The 19,452-nt window shown below is 43.1% G+C and overlaps 1 protein-coding gene across 1 annotated transcript in view; it reads left to right on the top strand.

Moving 5' to 3' along the window:
• Window positions 1–19,452, top strand: part of LIMCH1 (LIM and calponin homology domains 1) — a 341,811-nt gene that overhangs the window by 265,175 nt on the left and 57,184 nt on the right. The window contains 10 exon segments of the mRNA XM_082838854.1: window positions 2,352–2,594; window positions 3,112–3,441; window positions 5,084–5,202; window positions 5,288–5,399; window positions 5,836–5,872; window positions 5,874–6,091; window positions 10,486–10,521; window positions 15,320–15,446; window positions 16,913–17,070; window positions 17,265–17,673. Coding sequence (XP_082694980.1) covers window positions 2,352–2,594; window positions 3,112–3,441; window positions 5,084–5,202; window positions 5,288–5,399; window positions 5,836–5,872; window positions 5,874–6,091; window positions 10,486–10,521; window positions 15,320–15,446; window positions 16,913–17,070; window positions 17,265–17,673 — 1,789 coding nt within the window.

A 19,452-nucleotide genomic window follows, 5' to 3' on the forward strand; every position in this document is an offset into this window, starting at 1 on the left:
TTGTATTAAAGCTCCCCATTCCTCTGTTTCCTGCCCTAATTACATATAATCAGTCAGGGTAGTTTGTTTTCAAGTGGAACCCCAGATATCCAGTCTCTCCTAAGTTCAGATGGCAGGGAGTAGAATGGTCCTGTCCAAGATAGGGCTGAATTCACCAAATAAATATGGAGCTCAAGTGTGCAGATGTGCTATATGTGGGCACGTCACCACATATGGGTGCTGGTGTCAGAGACGGGCATTATTGGCATAAACAGACACGTGCTATTGCTGATCAGGGAACAGCCACCTCTCAAGGTTGCTCCAGTCCATCCATAGCAGGCAGAGATCATAGTTATTCCTTAGCTATGAGCCCTTCTATCTTCTTAGCACCTTTGAGATATGGGGGGAAAACGAGGCTGGCTGTTTCTTCCCTCACACCAACACGATCACCTAGACATCTGACGATGGAGATTTCTCATTAAAAAGTCCTCAAATATATAATATAACACACTTCTATGTGTTCTGTCATAGAAATTATTTTTAAGTGAGTTTCCTTCTCCCAACTTTTCTCCCATCTTCTTAATTAGGGAAAGGAAAGCTTAATGAAATGGAATTTGGCCAGCGATTTTTATCCTAAGAGGGATACGAATTCATTCAAGCCATCAACCTGCTGAGTTTCACTGTACAGAGTTCATCATCCTTGTATTTTTCCTTACATCAGAATCAGAGATCGCATCTTTATTATTTAATTGCCATATTTTTGCCTATCACTTAAGAGGTTTGTAATCCATTGAACTAAGAATATAAATATCTAAACTGTGTTTTACACAATTAAAGTGGTTCTTTGGGCAGCGTCATTGAGATCAGTGAAGCAGTGAGTGTTTTCTATTGTTTGATTTAGGAAGCACCAGGTACAAAACACACGAAAGATCTCTGGACACAGAACAGGGATTTGAGCATAGAAGACCCGGCCCATTTTTTTATAGGACACATTCTAGCTTCAGGAGGCTCTTGGTCTTTGCAGTCCTTGTTGGCATGCCTTGTAACAAACCTTGTGGGAGGGATCGGTTGTTGCCAGTGAAACAAAGACTTCTGGATAACTGAGTAGCATCAAGGCATATTGATGCGGATCAGCAACTTGAGTTAGGAAAAGGAGTAGCTTTTGTACCTCCCTTTTTTCCTTTCTCCTGCATGCAATTTTAATTCCTGATATTTCCAGCCCCATTTGTCTGTTGTCACCTGACTCTGCGTTTGGGGACACAGCCCATGATCTCTCTAGAGAGCTTCAAAGAACTGATGAAAAAAAGAGGCCTCCCTGGCGGCTCTGTGCTATGCCCTCCTTGATCCCCTTCCCCAAACTAAAAGCAAATAGAAAATTCTGTCGCCTTCCTACTTGCATAGGCTCTGTAAACACACCAAGTCATCCAGGTAACAAGAGAATGGTTTTCTGGCTTGGAAGATTTATTTTGAAAAAAAATGAATAGCCCTATTTATGTATATTTCTGAAATTTTCTATCTCAAGAAACATATTTAGTTAGAAACTGACTTTTAATGTGATATAATGTTCATGCACATAGATGCCACAACTTTGGTTTAAATTATGATATTGTCAACATTAGATTTCTAAAACTCACTTCTTAGGAAAACAATTGAAAATATCAGATTTAGCATGAATAAAGGTGAACAGTTATTGACACAAGAAACAAATGGGTATTGCCTCTGTGGATCCAGGTAAAGAGGATGCCCTCTCTGTTCTTCAAGTTTACGTTAGCCAAACCTAATTAATGCTATCAGGAGGCAGAGACTGAGTTTGAACATTGTAAGTTTCTATTCAGCATTGACTTAATCATACTTTCTGGCAGTATGAAGGTTTATGGTTGAGGTGTTCAATATGTGAACAATGTTCCAACTATCTCCAAACTAATTCTAGAATTTGGATCATGCAGAGCTCATTACTAACACTTTACTGCTGCAGAAAAAGACGTTCCAAGAAGGCTCAGGGATTCAATCAGAAAACTTGAATTCATTACAGTAACTTGAATAGTGTGGGAATTGGGCATCATTACTGTCAAACTGAAATCTCATTACCATTCTTAATAGTCTTTCAGCGAGCCCTGGCTTCTCTTCCTAAACTAAACTAGAGTCTGTCATCTGGTGGAAAAACTCTGTCTCTTTACAGTGTCAAAAGGGTAGCATAGACAAAAGTAATCAAGGCTGCAATTGATTCCATATTTTTGAGAAAGGGAGAGGTGCTTCCATCATTCCATTCTGTCTTCAGCCTCTGAATTTCCATGCTTGACATTCTGTTTGTCTGCTCCCCTTCCTGGAACCTGATTTTTCCAATAACGTGGGGGCCTGGATCAAATTGACAGAAACCAAGGCCAAACGGAAGAGGTGAAGTCGAGGGTGACCTGTATTGTGCGGGCTCAGGAGAGTGAACCTGCGGAAGAGGGGCTCAGGCAGGTGCCGGATCTTCACAAGGATGACCTGGCGCAGCGCAGAATTCAGGGCAGGCTTGGCCCTCACCGCGAGGCTCCGAGCTTTGTCACGGTCGCCAATATAACAGAAGCCGACCGGGAGACGTGGGAGAGGCTGAAAGTGTCAGGAAAGAAGAGGTGTGTCATGTTTCCCCCTGGATTTCCCCTAACAGTGGTATCATTTAACTTTGAAGGAATCACTCATCCTTCTATCATTTTTTATTTTCATGGCCAGAAAAAATGCCTCACAACACAGAGCATATTCTGCATGCGTTGAAACTTGTTAATACTAAAAATTACAAGCCACAAGGACAGGAAACATCCTCTTTAATTCAACTGATTTATTGTGAATGCTTATTTTAATAGGCTTATTTACGTGTAAGGAATTTAAACTTGACTTTTAAATAATTTTAATTATTTCATTGTACCCAAGGTTTTCTTATGCTATCATTTATGATGTTAAGAAAGCTACAGAAACTTAAAGTGCTATTTACCTAGGCAAGACAATGATCATTTCTTCATTTGATTGATTAATGGAAAAGCAATCCTGCTTTAGACATTGCAGTATATTTCATACATCCAGTATTTTTTCAAAACTCTTCATTGATTTTACTCACCTTAGAAACCTTTGGAACTTATTTCCGGTTCTGACTAGGGATGGAGATGTGGAGCACACGTGTGCCCCTGAGCCTTCACCAGAAATTAAAGCAGAAACTGCCCTCCGTGATGACTTTGCCAGCCGCAAGGCAAGGGCTTATAAGAAAGCTTCCAGCCCTAGGCAAAAGTTCGTGCACTTCGGACCAGTGACAGAGATAGATCAGCAGACATGGAAGCGGCTCAGCATTGGCAGGGCTGGGCCGAAGGAGGATGCAGAGGAAGTCATCAGTCACAGCCGCAAGATTCAGACGTACTCTGTGTCCCCTGCCTTGGCAGCCATGTCCAGTTTACAGGAAGACCACAGGCTTAATCCACAAAATGACTGCAGGTACTTTTTGCCATTACATGTGCAAGGAGATCTGCATGGGAATCACTGCTGCTTTTAAAGAGTTTGCTGAAGCACATTAAAGAAACCGCCAGAGATGACGTAGTTTTAACAGCCTCTTTTGCTGGTTAGCAGAGAAGTAATGTCAGTAGATTTCCCCGCGGGGAAACGTGTGTGAAGTTAAATGACAGACATCCATTTTGATTCTGTTGTCACCAGAATCACTGCCTGGGAATGCCAATAATTTTGGCAAATGATTCATCTTCCCTTGGCTGCATTAAGCAGTATTTTATTTGTTGGCGATACTGAACAAACTAGATGGAATGTTTTAATGATACCCTTCATGTTTCTCCTAAAGATACATTGATAAAAATCTGGGTTATCTATACCCTCCCTCTTTCTTATCCCACGAGGGAGAAAAAAATTGTGATTAGTGTCATTAAGTTCAGATTTTGGACATCTAAGTAGACACACAAAAAAGTAAACATCTCTCCCCCACCCCAGCTCCCGCCCAGTTTTTAAAATTATATAACAGAACATGAGTAGAAAAAGACTCTTCTTTTGAGGGTTCCTCAAAAGAGTCAGGAGTTTCCTTGAATGAATCAATCACCATCCAAATTTGTGAGGCGTCACCTGGGAAAAGACCTTGTAGAGCTGTCATCAGTCCTCATCCTCACTGGAGGCCTTCCAGCTGTGAACTCCCAAGCCCTCTGGTGGGGATTTGGTTCCACGGGCTGGTCTTTCTTCCATTAAGCAGGTATAGGGCATTTCTAAAGTTCTGGATTCTCCGTGCGCTAGGTGTGCTTGGGGAAACTTAGAGATCAGAGTACACTCTGCACCCCCCCGCTGTCTATGCAGGGCCCAGCAAACATTTATTTACTAAAAAGTTGCTTTGCCATCTCCGTGTGAATTGCCTTCCTCCCCTCTGAGGTCCCAAACCACTACCCACACGTCCTCTTTTGTCTTTAGCTGAAGATGGTACTTAAGGTGAGGGTTTCAGCCATTTTGGTAAGCTACTCAGTTTTCCTGGGTCTCTTCCAGGTATACATGTTATCAAAATTTGTTTGAGTTTCTGTTAAAAAATAATAAGAAGAAGATTCTGGATTCTCCCAGGAAACTCCACTCCACCTGCATGGTGGGAGCAAAGCAGAGCCCTCCACGGCAGGAGGAAATGCTCAGGACAGTCTCCTCCATGCCTTGTTCGTGATATCCAAAGCACACAGTGGATAGTCCATGACATAGAGAGGGGTTTCTTTGGTTCCATACTGTGGATGACACCCTAGAGGCTGTCAATAGAAATAACCCTGGTGCATCAGAAATGCCCTGCTGGGGTTTCAGAGGCTGATGGGGGTGGGGGGTGGAAGGGGTGGGACTAAGAAATTAGTAAGGAATGCATCCTTGAGTCCTTGACTACTAAGGGGCCATCACTCAGCCCCATGGTGGCAGAGTCAGGCTAGCCTTCTTTGACTTTCTCAGGCCCATATTCTATTATCTCATTCTGAGTATGTCATCCTTACTAACCGGCTTCTGGAATAGCAACCGAACCTTCTCTCTTAACCTTTCAGTCTCAGTGACTTTCACTGTCTCCTTTCCTAACTCTTTTCCCTCTTCCCTCTTGCTGCCAATGCTACTTGATCATCAACAGAATAGTGACGTCTGGTGTAGATGACCGTTGTAAGAGGGTCTGCCGGCTGGCTGTGGTGCCGGAGTCCCAGGAAGAGCATAGCTGCAGTTTAGGTGAGTGCCTGAGGAGGACAGAGAAAGGTGAGGACGTGAAGGCTGACAGGTGGGCCCAAGGCCTCTGGTGGGAATCCTTTCCTAGTAGTAAAGCTGTCCCGTCTGGCTTTAGTTACCTGCAAACAGCTGCCGCAGGATGGCAAAGAAGCGACTGAAGGAGTTGTTCAAAGAGGTTCTGAGACGGTGCCAAAGGCTGAAAGATCCGAGGAGAGCGGCCAGCCACTGTGAGCGCCTCGCCCGCTTTCCAGGGTGCGCTGCCTCTGCTGTTTGTGGCTGCTGGGTCCCCCCAAACAGCTTAAAGCCACGGTATGCGCTTGATGACTGATGTGGCGTGGAGCCGCTTAAAGGAATGCGCCCATCCCAGGGTCAGAGCTCTGCTTTCAGTGCCCTTCCTGGGTAGAGACTTTAGACCTTGCATGTGGTTGGGTGCTGGCCAAATTTCATTCTCAGGAATCAGGAACACCAGAAAGGGAAACCCATTCCTGTGTAAGTATCAGCTGCATGACGGAGGTCCCCGGTATTAATCCTCAGTCGCTGTGTGCGCTGCTGCCTCCGTGATCACTGGCTTCTTCCGTCTTGAGTTAACGCCAAGCGAGTGATGCTACTGAAAACATCTTTAGCAGTAAGTGCCCTTTGACTGGCTGGACTGATGTGCCCTAGTTCATGTCCTCTGACCTCTGAATGGGAGGCCTCAGAGAGAGAAGTCAGAGAAGATGACAGCTCCTGCCTGGAGTGGCAGTGGACTGAAAGGCCCAAGAAAATGGTATGGTTCACAAAAAGATGATGTGATGGCCAGGAGAACTGGGATATCTCTTAGACACCTTGGATCCAAGCTAAACCAGTTCCGTCCAGTTCCATTTGCAAAGCAACGCATTGTGGAGGGATCTGCCAAGGGTCCACCAATAAAAGATAAGAGTCAGAAGATCATCCTAAGCTGTTTTGACTTTGTTTCTCCAGTCTGAGCCTTGATACATGCTTTGAGTGTGTCGTTAATGCTTTACGGTTTATCCGTGCCACTTACCTGCTATTGCTAGCAGAAATGACATGGCCTAGTCTGCCAAGATGTGTTTTTCTTTTTTTGCATGTGAGCAGGTGTGGAAAGAATAGTTCAGTTGTGAATTGTCCTATTAAACATTCTTTCTGACTCTCATTTTGTGGGCAGCCTAAATGGGAAACTCTTTTATTTCTTCCTAGCTCACATAGGAGCCGTCGGGTAAAGGAGTTGAACTTCTTTCTGACCTACTTGATTTCATTCTGATTCCAGGAGGGTCTTCAGGCCCAAAGAAGATATATACTACTTATAAAATTCGTTTAATTTAATTTTAACATTCGCAAATAGTGCTTTCTAGAGGTAGGATTTCCATTCCGTGCTCTGACTTGATTTAAAATGAAGGTAGGGAATATGTTAAAAAGGTAATCAACAAGAACCTACTCTATAGCACAGGGAACTCAATATTCTGTAATAACCTAGATGGGAAAAGAATCTGAAAAAGAATGGATATATGTATATGTATAACTGAATCACTTTGCTGTACACCTGAAACTAACACAGCGTTATAAATCAACGATACTCCAATGTAAAATACAAATTTAAAAAACTAAAATGAAAGTAGGGAAATAGTAATCCAGGGGTTCATGGTCTGGTTTCAGGTCCTATATGTTGAAGCTTATGTTGCTATTTAGTAAGAGTGATAGACTTTTGTGAAAAGTGTGGTCTGCCTGATCAGTGCAGGGCAGAGGAGTACGAGTGTGTAGCACAATTAAAGCTCCGCTGTAAAACAGGAAGTGATGAAGTTCTGCTTCACAAAGGACCTTGATAGTAGTGGGACAGAGGGTAGAGTGGGGAGTAAAGAAAATCTTAAGTAATCCCCAAATTTTAAGATGAAGATCCTAGCCATCGTTACCATCTGGATTTAATGTATGTTTTACATTCTTCTGAATCATAATACTACCATAGGAGAGTCTTATTGTAACCCTGGTTTCAGGGGGCAGGAGTAGTAGCCGTGCTCCACTTTATAACTGTTACCCTTTCAAAGTGCCTCTGTTTCCTCCAGCGTACCTTCTCCTGGGAATTCACAGGTAGGTTGAATGGCTGTTGGCTCCAATTCACAAATGGGAAGCCTGATGTAGAGAGAAGTTACACCTGGGTCACACCTGGATCCCAGCAGGTGAGGGCAGGTTAGTGAGAGAGGGACAGCCTTGCCCACCACGCTCACTCTCTCCCCAGATGCCCTGATGTGGTGCTGGACCCTGCATCCATGGGCTGCCGGAGAGCAGTTAGCGTGAAAGGAGAGAAGGAAGTGAGGCCTATAGGCTGCCTACTAGAACATTCTAGGTGGCCCATTTACTCACTTCTCACACAGCCTTTGAGACTAAGCAGTTTCTTCTGTATTCTACAATAAGGAACCGAGGCCCTGGTCTCACACAGCTGGTAATCACAGATCCAAGATCCAAACCCACCTCTGTCTGAAGGGGGAGCCGCCGTTCCACGCCAGCGCATTACCTACCAGGCTACCAGAGGAAACTGTGGCGGTCTGACGACCTCCCTGTCACTTGTATCTGTCCGTCTATCTGTGATTCGGGAAGAGACCTCTTTATAGTCACATGGGACTGAATGGCTGGTTTGAGCATAAGGAGAGATAGTGAGATTAACTCTGTGACGTAATTGTGTGATTGAGCAAAGCACACACCTTGGGAATTCATGTTTCCTTTCAACAAGTATTTACTGAGTAATTACTACGTGTAAAACGCTGTGCTGGGTGCTGGGGGATAATCTTAAATGAGCAGTAAATCCATTTTTCCCTCTCACTTCAAATGAAGCTTATTCTAGTTCACAATATTGCTAATTATTGACCCTGAAGTACTTTATTAGTGCTGAAAGTTACATAAACACAATCAATAGGTGAATAGAGTATTCTTTTTGTCTTTCTAAATACTGCCACCATCACAATTAAACTTTATTAATTGCTTTTTTTTTTTTGTAAGATGCTTATACCAACTGTAATTTGTCTGGCCAATTTTGTACTTGATAGTCTGTGGACTGACCTACTTTGCATTTTTTTTAAAAAAAATCTCTTTGTTAGTGATTTTTTAAACTCATCTTTACTTTTCTATTTTCCATAGGACAACTGGGAAAATCATTTGAAGCCCAAACTCTAATTATCTTCTCCCTAACAGCAAAGGCAATTCTGATGAAATTTGTGCCCTCTTAAAGCTAATAAATTAGTCTGAGGGGAAATTTCTTAAACCCATATGTATATAGTAAACAGATAAATGAAGGTCATCTTCAGAGACTGCACTATTCTTTTCAATTTCCAGAGCATCCAATACGTACTTATTGAGGGCCTAGTCTGGTCACTGTTCAGAGAACCCCAAAAGAAAAATCCCTACCCTCATGAAGCTTATGTTGCAGTGTTCATCTGTATTTGTTGGCAGAGCTGTCCACGAAATGCTGTTAAGTGTTTTGTGTAGAAGCGATTTAAATTTAAATATATCCTGCGTGCAACGACATAGCTGAACCTCATAAAGGAAGTGTGCTAAGGAAGCCAAACTCAGAAGAGTCCATGCTGTATAAGTCCATTTATAGAACACAAAACTCAACACTAATCTGTGGTTTGTGAAAATTCATCAGGGTGTGTGTGTATGGTCTGTGCACTTTCTATATGTATATCTTACTTCAGTAAAACATGAATTAAAATATTCCAATAGACACAGAAATACATACCAACTGTTCATTGATCATTCCTAGATTAGCCATCCATTAAGAATAACTTCTCGCTTCCATAGATAATTTAGAAAACGCTATATTTGAATGTCTATTCTAGTAGGCCTGTTAATTAACTGGGAAACATTTTACCGGGGCTTCAGAATGAACACTGTTAATTCTGGGTAGAATTAACCCTGATTATGCACTCTTTCTTGCTGTGAAGGAATCCATCTGCCTCCATGCAGCGATGGTTTTGGAAAATTGAGGGTATTAATTTAACCTTTAGCACCTTCTGAAACTACTCCCCGGAGAAACAGAAAATGGGTCTTACTTCTGGAAGAGAGACATTCACAAACACTTTCCTCTTCTTGAGTTTGGCCATTCCAACAGAAACTTCGGGTTTTTAACTAGTGCCGTTGCCTTCGCTGTGCATGAAAATAACTATTAATGAATCAGACTGTTGTAGAATGACGAAGGTATCAGAGAGAAGGGTGTATGTGTGTGTCCACCCATGTGCTTTGGAGTGTTTTCTCTAAGATCATTGGAAGAGATCTTTAGAAATTACTCTTTTCCCTATAAATTGTTATAAACTGAACACAGGATCAGGTAATTTTTGCTGAAAACCCGCACATTTAATTTATTGGACTGAAAGCAGGACATTTTTTCTTTACTCAAAAAATTCTTTGTCCGCATCAGAATGCATGAATGAACAGCCTTTCAGGGCATAGGTAAGAACCTTCTCTTAATATTCTCCTTTGCTGAAAGAGTCATTTGTGGGAGCTGCTTTTTTTAAATGTGCTTAAAATAGGCCCTCATAATGTTCTAGTTTTTATTTTCTAATTTGACCTTTATCTTTGTTTTATCGGACGCATTAAAACTTAAAATGCCTATATCGAAGAAGGTACAACTTTGTAGATCTAAATAATCAGAAGAATATAAAAGATTGTTTTAAAAAAACATCATTATTTTTTAAGTTGTGGAGTATCGTCCACGTCTGGTTTTGATTAAAGCTGCCAGTTTTCTAGGAATTGTGGTTTTTGTCAAATGCATGCGGAAGGCACTGATTGGGGTTCTGGTTGGAGTTCTGGTTTGCTTTCAGAAAACTGCAGAAACACTCTTTGATGTTATTTGTGCAAGTGCATTAACACATCAGGGAAAGGGTCAGTAAGTGTGTGCTTCTATGCTGGGTGTCCATTACAGCCCATTACTCTGCACAGAAAAGCAAAGAACAGTTCAGCTGTTTGTGAACCATCTTAATACATGTTTGGGTTTTTCTAAGCGCCTTCTCTAAACATTGTGGGTTGCACCTAAGCCTTTTCGTGTTTATATTGAACAGATACTTTCTTTGTGGGTAGCATGGGGATTTTTTTCATTTCTCCTCTGGGTTTTACTACACATTTTGCATTCTTCAGAAATGTCAAGACTTTGCTTTCGTTTTCATCAGTTAATGAATATTACTAATTGTCTAATGACACTTCTCTTCCAGTATGATCAGCAAAAAAGGTTTGGCACACATACATTTCACTTGTAGTTTTTATTTCCAGCGTGGTTACAGCATTAACCTTCGTCTTACCAATCCTCTAATTTTGTATTTGGTCTTATAGATACGGACCGAGAACTCCTGTGTCTGATGACGCAGAGTAAGTTGTCTTGTATTTGTAGGAATACATTAATTACTAGCCTAAACTGCATGCTTCCAGTACTCACCACTAATTGAAATGCAATTAATATAACAGTGGATTGAAGAGCTAACTGACTCTTCTCTGCAGCCTCAGAGAAGCACTTGAAGTTGGAATGCAGAACATACGTTCTGTGCAGGAGAGATGAATGAAAAAGCCACTGAAGCATGATCCTAATATGCAGCTGCTGCTTAAAAGTTTACTTTTTATAGACAGAGCATGTGCAAGTTGTTCTTGTTAGTGTTCGGACGTTGGAACCCCTTCTGAACCACGGAATTGTTAAAAGGCTTTTCTGTGCTTTGCATTGAATTCTTGATATGTAAAGGCTTAGCCACGAAGTGGTCATTCTCGTAGCTACATTTCTTTTAAGCTAAGAAAGTAAATCCTAAGCCACGAATGATAGATTCAGAAGCCCAAGTTCCTCCCAGGTTGGAATAATATAAACTGTGGGATGCTTGAGACCAAAACGTTGGGATTTCGTTCAAGTTCCGTGGCATAGTCGGGGGTCAAAATGTACAACATGACTTGGGCTGCCTCTCCTTGGTTTCCGCTCCTCTCAGAGATGCATTTCCCAGCCCCGGCCTAACGTCCAAATTTGAAAAGAATCCACTCTCTCCCGTTTGTGACCACATTAACTCCATTTCAAAAATGGATCTCTCACAGGGAGAGCATTCTGAAACTGATATCCAAGGCAGAAGTTTTCTTCGCAGAATGCTCAGGTTTAAGAAACATGATTACTATCTCATTCCAACAATAGCGGCCCACTAAGCCTGATGTCTGCCCTCCGGGAGAGGGACTTTGTGGCCTAGTGGGAATCTGGGCCATCATAAGAGTGGACCCTAGTATTCCCTCTGCCTGTCTTCCTGGCCTGATCCATAGTTTCAAGTCACCGAGTGAGGAATCTAAATAACAATGTAGAACAGACAAATATCATTTCCACCAATGACAGAGAGATCAGGCCACAGTTGACTGTTTTTGAATTGTGCTTTTTCCATGTTTGTGTTCAAGAGGTCAGCTTAGTCTGTACTTGTAGCTCGAAGCAGTCTGACTCGTGTGCCAAGGGTATCGGTTTCCGATGTGTGATGCACGATTGCTCTGTGGCCTGACACATGGAACATTCATGTCTCAAAACCAAATTCAGCCGGAGCTTGACTGACTGCATGAAGCTAAGTAGTCTATAAAATTGAGCCCTGGTTGTTGCTTTTAAAGTCTACAGTGGCAGTATTTAACATTCACTGAAAAGAGGGTTATATAAGATTGATAGGCAAAACACCTCTTTGATTTGGTTAGCAAAAACATTTTGATAGAATGGGTTTACTCTTCATCATTGCAAAGCTGCTGTGCAGTTTGCCTAATACAGATCTCTAAAAAACCCTAAAAACTGAAAGAAGAGAAGCTACATTCAAGAGCTTTTGAATTTTACCTGTACCTGAATATGAAACCTCACCCTCAGGAGAAGTTAATGATTTTTTTTAAAAGGGGTGGGAGTGGGGACTCCTCTAAATTTACCAAAAAAGCAGCCTTGTGGGCCAGGGTGAGTATACAGAGCTTCTTTTCCAAAGGTCTTATCTAGGAACATCCAAAGGGCTGCATTTCTTTCTTGGAGTAGACATAATTTATATGAAACCATGTGGGGAACAAAAAGAAAAGTTTATGTCAGGGTTTTGTTTTTTTTTAAACAGAAATTCATAATATGTTTTGTTCATTCCCCCACTATCTCCCTTTTTCAAAATCTTTAAGGACAACTATTGGCACAGACTCTATTTGTTCGTAATTGACACATTCTTAAAATGCAACCCAATCAAAAAAAGATGTGCCCTTTAAGGAAAATGCAGGTCAGGGGCAGACCTACCACACAGGCAAACAGAAATTTCCACCTCCTGGCAAGCCGCAAATGGCTCCCTGGATTTAGTTTCACCTTCTTGCCCTTTACTTCCACATGCCTCCTCTCCCAGCGGTCCCCTCCGAGGAGGCTGGACACTGTGAGAGCCAAAGGCCATTTTGTTCTTAATTCCCTTACCTTAGACTTGGGCCAGAAACAGTTTCCAGGCTCCCCTTGAGGTAATTTAATCCTGGCCCTCAGAAATGCCAACCTGTCACCGAGAGAGGCTCCAGGGCCCTGCAGCCAGGGGCCCGTGTCCCAGCAGCCCAAGGGCACGGCCTGTTGTGCTGAGAAGTATAGCCTTGGTGCAAGTCCATTTAACATTCTGGAACCTAGGCTTCTGCAGGGTCCCCCACCCCATCCCTAGACAGGTACTTCTTCATTTTGGAGGCTGAGTCCAACCTCTGAATTAGGGAACATTTTCTGAATGGTGACTCAGCTCATTTTCTGTCTACTATTATCAGTTCTGAGCTTGCTTAGTTCCTTTTTTTTGAAATGGTATAAAGATATCGCTCATAGTTTTATTATTTCTTTTTTGGGCCAGTTGGCTGGTGTTTCTTTAAAAAAAAAAAAAAAAAACTCTAGGAAAAAATAGTACTTCCTGGTATATGAGAAGGCAGGCAAGTGTTTCTCTTTTTATTTCACTAACAAGCTTTTGGCCACATTCGGGCTGAGGGAGTTAAAACTTCATGGTGGGAGCAGAGATAGGAACCCGGGACAGAAGAAGGCAGTTCTGAAGGCCTTGCTCCCATCCTCTCCATGCCGGTCGAGTGAGAGAAACAATTCTCAAATCCTGGAGGAAGCTGCCATTTTCTTCCCGGGGTCCCAAAAGAAGCCCTTGCTCTGTGGCCACCCACTGTGGCCTAAACCAAAATTCTGCCCTTTAAAAATTATAGATGGCAAAGCTGAAGGAAGGGACCTCCTTCCTCTCCCACAATCTGCCAACTATTTAGTAGATTACAAGAGAGTCCCGGCTCAGAGGAGTTTATATCTTCTAAGGCCTTCACAAAGCCTGTAAATTGCCTTAAAAGATGAACTGACTGAATCAGACATATTTCAAGGTAAGCCTTCTTTAAACTCTGAAAGGAAGAATGGGATGAGTTTTGGTCCCTTTCTGGAAAGCTTGTTGAAGGGAATTTTGATCCATGAAGTTTAAAAACCATGGGTTAGACTTTTCTACCTAACTCTGCAAGTTCCTAAATCTTCCTTAAACCACATTAATAAACAGCGTAAGCTAGGTGAAAAATCGCAGCCCCTCCTCTCTTGTGAGGGCTCCAGTTTACCTTTCAGGAAGGTACAGCTGCCACAATCAACACTGTCCCCTGAGTCTGTGGACAGCTCCTCACATGGTGTGTCATGTCCATGCAAACAGAAGCCTCAGATCAAAGAACGTCCCTTGGCGCAGATTATTAGAATACTCTTGGGGAAAGCAGATTACAAGTGTAGTCTTCAGTGTTAGCTCTCTTAGGTCAGACTCAAATTGTGCGGCATCCAGAGAGAGGGGAGAGGCACCCACACGTCCATGCAAGTTCATTTGGGTGGACCGAAATGAACGTGGGCGGCCATTGCTTTGGGGTCATCTTCTCCTTCCAGAGAGCTGCCTGCTAAGGAACCCACTAGCATCCGGTGATGCTGCTACTGTGCATTGTCTGGCCATGGGCATGACTGTTTTGGACATCACTGATGATGTCTGGAACTAGCTGGCGTCTCAATGCATGGCTTTTCTTTTTCTTTGTGTTAAGCTGGCTTCAAAAATGGACTATCGGTCTTCTGTTCTTAAACAGCCCTCCACTCGATTTGAGTGTTCTATAACCCATTTGGTTCCCAGAGTTAGTCATTTCTTTGAGAGAAAAAAACGGGAAGATTTTGCTTTGGTTTTTATTTCTATTTTCATCTTGCTGCTTCAGCTTTCGTTGTAGCAAAGGTCTACATAAGCATCGCAGAAAAGGCCCTACGGTCTTGCCCAACATTTAATAAGCTCCTATAGAATATATCAATTATATGAACAGCCTAAAGGTTTTTAAAAATTGCTTTCCCAATGCTTTTGCTTTTAAAAGAGTAGATTCAGAGGTATCCTGACAAAAATAAAGTGAAATCATGGTGAGAATTTTAGGATACAAAGTATATACTGATTTATATATTTTATCCTTTAATCTTACCATAAAATATTTTCTTGATTCCAAGGTGCCATCAACGCACTATCAATTTACAGACAGTTTTACAGGACATAGAAATAAACCACATCAGACGTATATTTCATTAATACATAGCTGTTGGATGCAACCAGAATTCAGAAAATACAACAGGAAAAGGTGGTGCCTTAGACTTGAAGCTGTATGATATATTTTTTTTCTTTTTGAAAATGGAGAAATTGCCTCAGTTAACGGAGAAAGCATTTAAGCCAGCTCTTTACGCAAAGAAGCATTTACTGCAATTAAGTTTCACTTCAGGGGACACCACTCTCCCTCGCTATAAATTCTCCCCAAGTTATACATTTTAACTCTCTTCATTTTACTTTCTAATACAAGTGAGACGAGCCCAGAGCTTCAAATACCTTTTTCTAGCCCTTTACTTTAAACATATATTGACCCCTACATATAAAATTAGATTGGCCTGATTCTGCCATCACTGAAGACAAAGATGGTCACATTTTTGCTTTTTGCCGCAAAAGGAGAAAAGGTGAGGCTGCTAGCATGCCCGCTGCTGCAGGCCGAGGGATGAACAGACTGCAAATCACGCTGCTGCCTTAAGCTGCGGAGGGAAGGGGGCAGTTTTTCCAAACGCGAGAGCGCCCCGCCGCGGCGGGACGTTGCAAATGCGCGGAGACTTGCGGAGCACTGATCCCTGTCCACCGTCGTCTGCTCTCTCCACACGCAGGAGCACGAGTATGTTCGACATGCGGTGTGAGGAGGAGGCCAAGGTGCAGCCGCACAGCAGGGCCCGCCAGGAGCAGCTGCAGCTGATAAACAACCAGCTGCGGGAAGAGGATGACAAATGGCAAGATGTGAGTGCCGTGCAGGGCCGTGGGCAGCGGGGAGGCTGCTCTGCCCGCTGGGCCAGAGGCCCTTTGGAGCAGAAAATCAAGCGGGGCTGGAAAATCAGACTTGGGCTGGAAAGCCATGCAGAGGAAGGGCGCCCCTAGAGGGCTTCAAACGGTGACACAGTCCATGTGGGCATTAGGGAAAGTACCCTTGCTGAAGTTTGGCCACAAAAAAGAGGGGAGCAGAAGGGAGGCAACTGGCACGGGATGCAGAATTGAGGAGGGACTGTCTTTTGAGACTATATATTTGGAATCGATGATAATAATGATGATGACAATGATAACTGCCAACATCGAGAGCGTACCAGTAACAGGTACTATTCTAAGTACCTTGCATGTCATCATTCTTTAATCCTCTCAATAATTCAACGAGCTAGCAACTATCATGGTCCTCAGTTCTACAGATGAGTCCCAGAACAGCTAAGTAACTTGTCCACAGTCACACAGCTAGTGAGCTAGAGAGCCAGGATTGTAACCAGTAAGGAAGGCTCCAGGGCCTGACGGGGGCCTTGGGATCATCTGTGTGCTAAGAGCAAAGAGCCAGGGCAGGGCAGAAGCCTAAAGATAGGGATGAGAGGAGGAAGAGTGGATTACTTCATCCTCACAGAGCCCTCTGAGGTGGCTACTGCAGATTTGCCTCTACCTTTAGTCCAAAAAGTTAACTTTTCTAAAGTTAATTAAATGTGGTAATAATGAATGTCTGCGCACCTTATGTGCACTACCTCATTTAACCCTCACAACAGGCTTGTAAGAGTACGTATTATTATCATTTCTGTTTTAGAGATGAGGAGACTGAGGTGCAGAGAGGCTAAGGAACGTGTCTGAGATTCCAAAGCGTGGAAGAGATAGAGCTAGGATTGTTTCTCACAGCCGCACTCCCACCCGTCCGACTCCAGAATCCTAAGTCCTCAACATTATGCTCTAACTGCCCATAGGATTTGTGGTGAGGTTCTTGAAAGGATCAGATGACTTAATACGTACAGAATTGTTGGTTTTGTAAGACCCCAAAGCCAATTTTTTTTTCTGTCTTTTCTTCCTTCCCTGAGGGAATTGTAGGTCTGTGGTTAATTCCTACCATTCTGTTGTCAGCGAGTGCATTCACAATGCAGAGGTTGTAAATAGCAAGAAATGAAGTTTCTTACAATACCCTCTGAGGCAATACTTTAAACTTTGGCAACTGACATGGAATTTGATCACAAATTTTACATTACGGTGTTTAAATAAATGCGCTGCCCTGCTATGGATAATGTAGATGTTTCTGAAGGGCTCCTGCCTTCGAGGTAGTCCTGTTCCAACCAGACTTACGTTGGATGTACAGGAATGTCTTAGCCTGGCCGATAGTCAGTGCTTACTCAACCCTGAAGAGTAGAAATGGAATTATGTGCAAGCCTGAAGAAAAATGTTCTATCTCCCTCCCCCCACCCCTGCAGGACCTGGCTCGTTGGAAGAGCCGTAGAAGAAGTGCTTCTCAGGACTTAATCAAGAAAGAGGAAGAAAGGAAAAAAATGGAGAAGTTACTGGCTGGAGAGGATGGGACAAGTGAACGAAGGAAAAGCATCAAAACCTACAGGGAAATTGTCCAGGAAAAGTGGGTTCTTTCTGTGGTTGTTCTCGTTGTTGAATGTACAGTATTATCTAGATGTGCTTTTCCTAAAAATCGTTGGTTATCACCACGGCTCTGACACCAATATTATACTTTCCTTCAGCTCTACCAAGGTCTGCTTTGCAATTCCTGTGACTGTTGCCTTTGTTCTTGCTTCCCCTCCCATGCCCATCCTTTAGGGAGCGGAGAGAGAGGGAGTTGCATGAGGCATACAAGAATGCACGGTCCCAGGAGGAGGCGGAAAGGATCCTCCAACAGTACATCGAGAGGTTCACCATCAGCGAAGCTGTCCTTGAACGCTTGGAGATGCCAAAAATTCTGGAAAGAAGCCATTCAACAGAGCCAAACCTATCCTCCTTCCTGAATGACCCCAACCCCATGAAATACCTGCGGCAACAGTCACTGTCTCCACCCAAATTCACTGCCACCGTGGAAACCACCATCGCTCGTACCAGTGTACTGGATGCCAGCATGTCAGCAGGCAGTGGGTCTCCAAGCAAAACTGTCACTCCCAAAGCAGTGCCTATGCTGACACCCAAGCCTTACTCCCAGCCCAAAAACTCTCAAGAGGTCCTGAAGACCTTCAAGGTAGGATGAGTTCCTTAAGGGTAGAACCAAAACTGAACCCCAGGTAATCACTGGAAGGAAGCATCTTGCCTCAAGAAGATGCAATTGTTTTTATCAAACAAAAGCAAAATGCGTTAACATGTATGTATGATTGTGAAGTTTATGTGTCTCTGAGATTTGGTTTGCAAATAGTTAAGGGATAGATGATTCCCCTCAATTCCTGTTTTTAATACTGATGGGCTTCCGTGAGATCGGTGGTTGAGTCATCTCCATGAGCAATGTCTGTTTCATAGTTGGATATGATGGCATGGTCTCTCTATAGTAGTCATAACAAACCCTAATTTAGCAGCACCCTAGGTATCTCCAGCTATCCGGAGGTATTGCAAATTCCTCAGAACAAAATTTTGGTTGCCTTTGGCTTAAATAGAAGTATATACAGCTACCTCTCTTTTAGGAAGAAACTACCATCATATCTAAAAAGATGCTACAATACAAAAAAATAAGAATACAAGGAATACATGGGATGTACTTGGTTCTCAGATGAGACAGATTTTTTTAATTTTTTAAGTGGGAAGAAAGTATGTTGTTTTGGGGGATGGAGGGGTTGCCAATGAATGTGTAAAGTGATGTACCAGAACCAAAGAATCGAAGACAGTCAGACGTCTTTTTTCTTCCTCAAATTCTAGTATTTTCCCTCACATCAGGAGGAAGTGCTCATCCTTTGTCTCAAGCTATGTTGACTATAAAGAAAAATCAGTTCTGATTGTCCCTGCACACCACATGGGTTCATAATAGAAGACAGGTGGAATTCATCAGTAGCAGACACGGACATGTGACTGTAAAGAAAGTTTGCTAAACTAAACTAATTGAGCAGTGGGATGCCATGTATCTTCCTGTTGAATTTCAGAGGGAACCAAACCACACTTTCTGACTTTTGCTTAGATAACTCTGAATGTATCTTCAAAATCTGTGCCTTAGGCTTTGATGAAACAAAAGAAAAATGTCCTGGCTGTCTCATCTGGGTTGAATTGAGATGTTTATCCCTCGAAGGGCAGGGACTGTGTCCTTGTTGTTCATAGCTTCATCCTGAGTGCCTGGCATAGGTGCCTAGGCACTCAGCAACTGCTTATTGAATAAACACACTAAGTTTTTCCTGAGAAGATGAGCTACTCGTCATGCAGACTCGTGCACACACAGATATACACACGATCATATGTGCTCGGCAGGCCACCTAAGCACCTCAGCAGCTGTCCTTCACCTAGGGCCCACGGTGATGCACTGTCTGCGATTTCATGAAGGAAGGTTTGATGTTGAGGTGGCCCAGCACAGGGATAGGGAATACATTTATTTAAGTTGGTATCCAAGGCAGCTGATCAATTAATCCAGATGTCCACTTCCTATCCTTAATATAAACAGCACAGTGTGATCATTTAAACAGAAGAATTAGGATAGGTGACTTCATGGCAAGACTTTGGCCCTGAGAAAACCCAGTCCCTTGCCATTGTGGCAAGACAGTGTGGAGGCCTCAGGAGAGGTGGATTGAGGAACTGGATAGAGATCCTTTCAGAGCTGGGGCTCACCAAGGAGCCCTCAACTCATCATAGGTCTTGAAGGCTGTCAACCCTGTTCACAGCCCCACCATTGAGTGGGTGGACCCACTTGTATGGTAGTATGTAAATGGAACAGTTGTTGCCAGATAATGCCAGAACTGAAGCTAAGGGGGGGGGGTGTGTGTGTGTGCGTGTGCGCGTGTGCGTGTGCGTGTGTGTGTGTTTTCTCGTGGGGAGGAGGTGGGCACAG

The sequence above is a fragment of the Leucopleurus acutus genome, assembly GCF_964270905.1.
Source record: "Leucopleurus acutus genome assembly, chromosome: 4".
Lineage (NCBI taxonomy): Eukaryota > Metazoa > Chordata > Mammalia > Artiodactyla > Delphinidae > Leucopleurus > Leucopleurus acutus.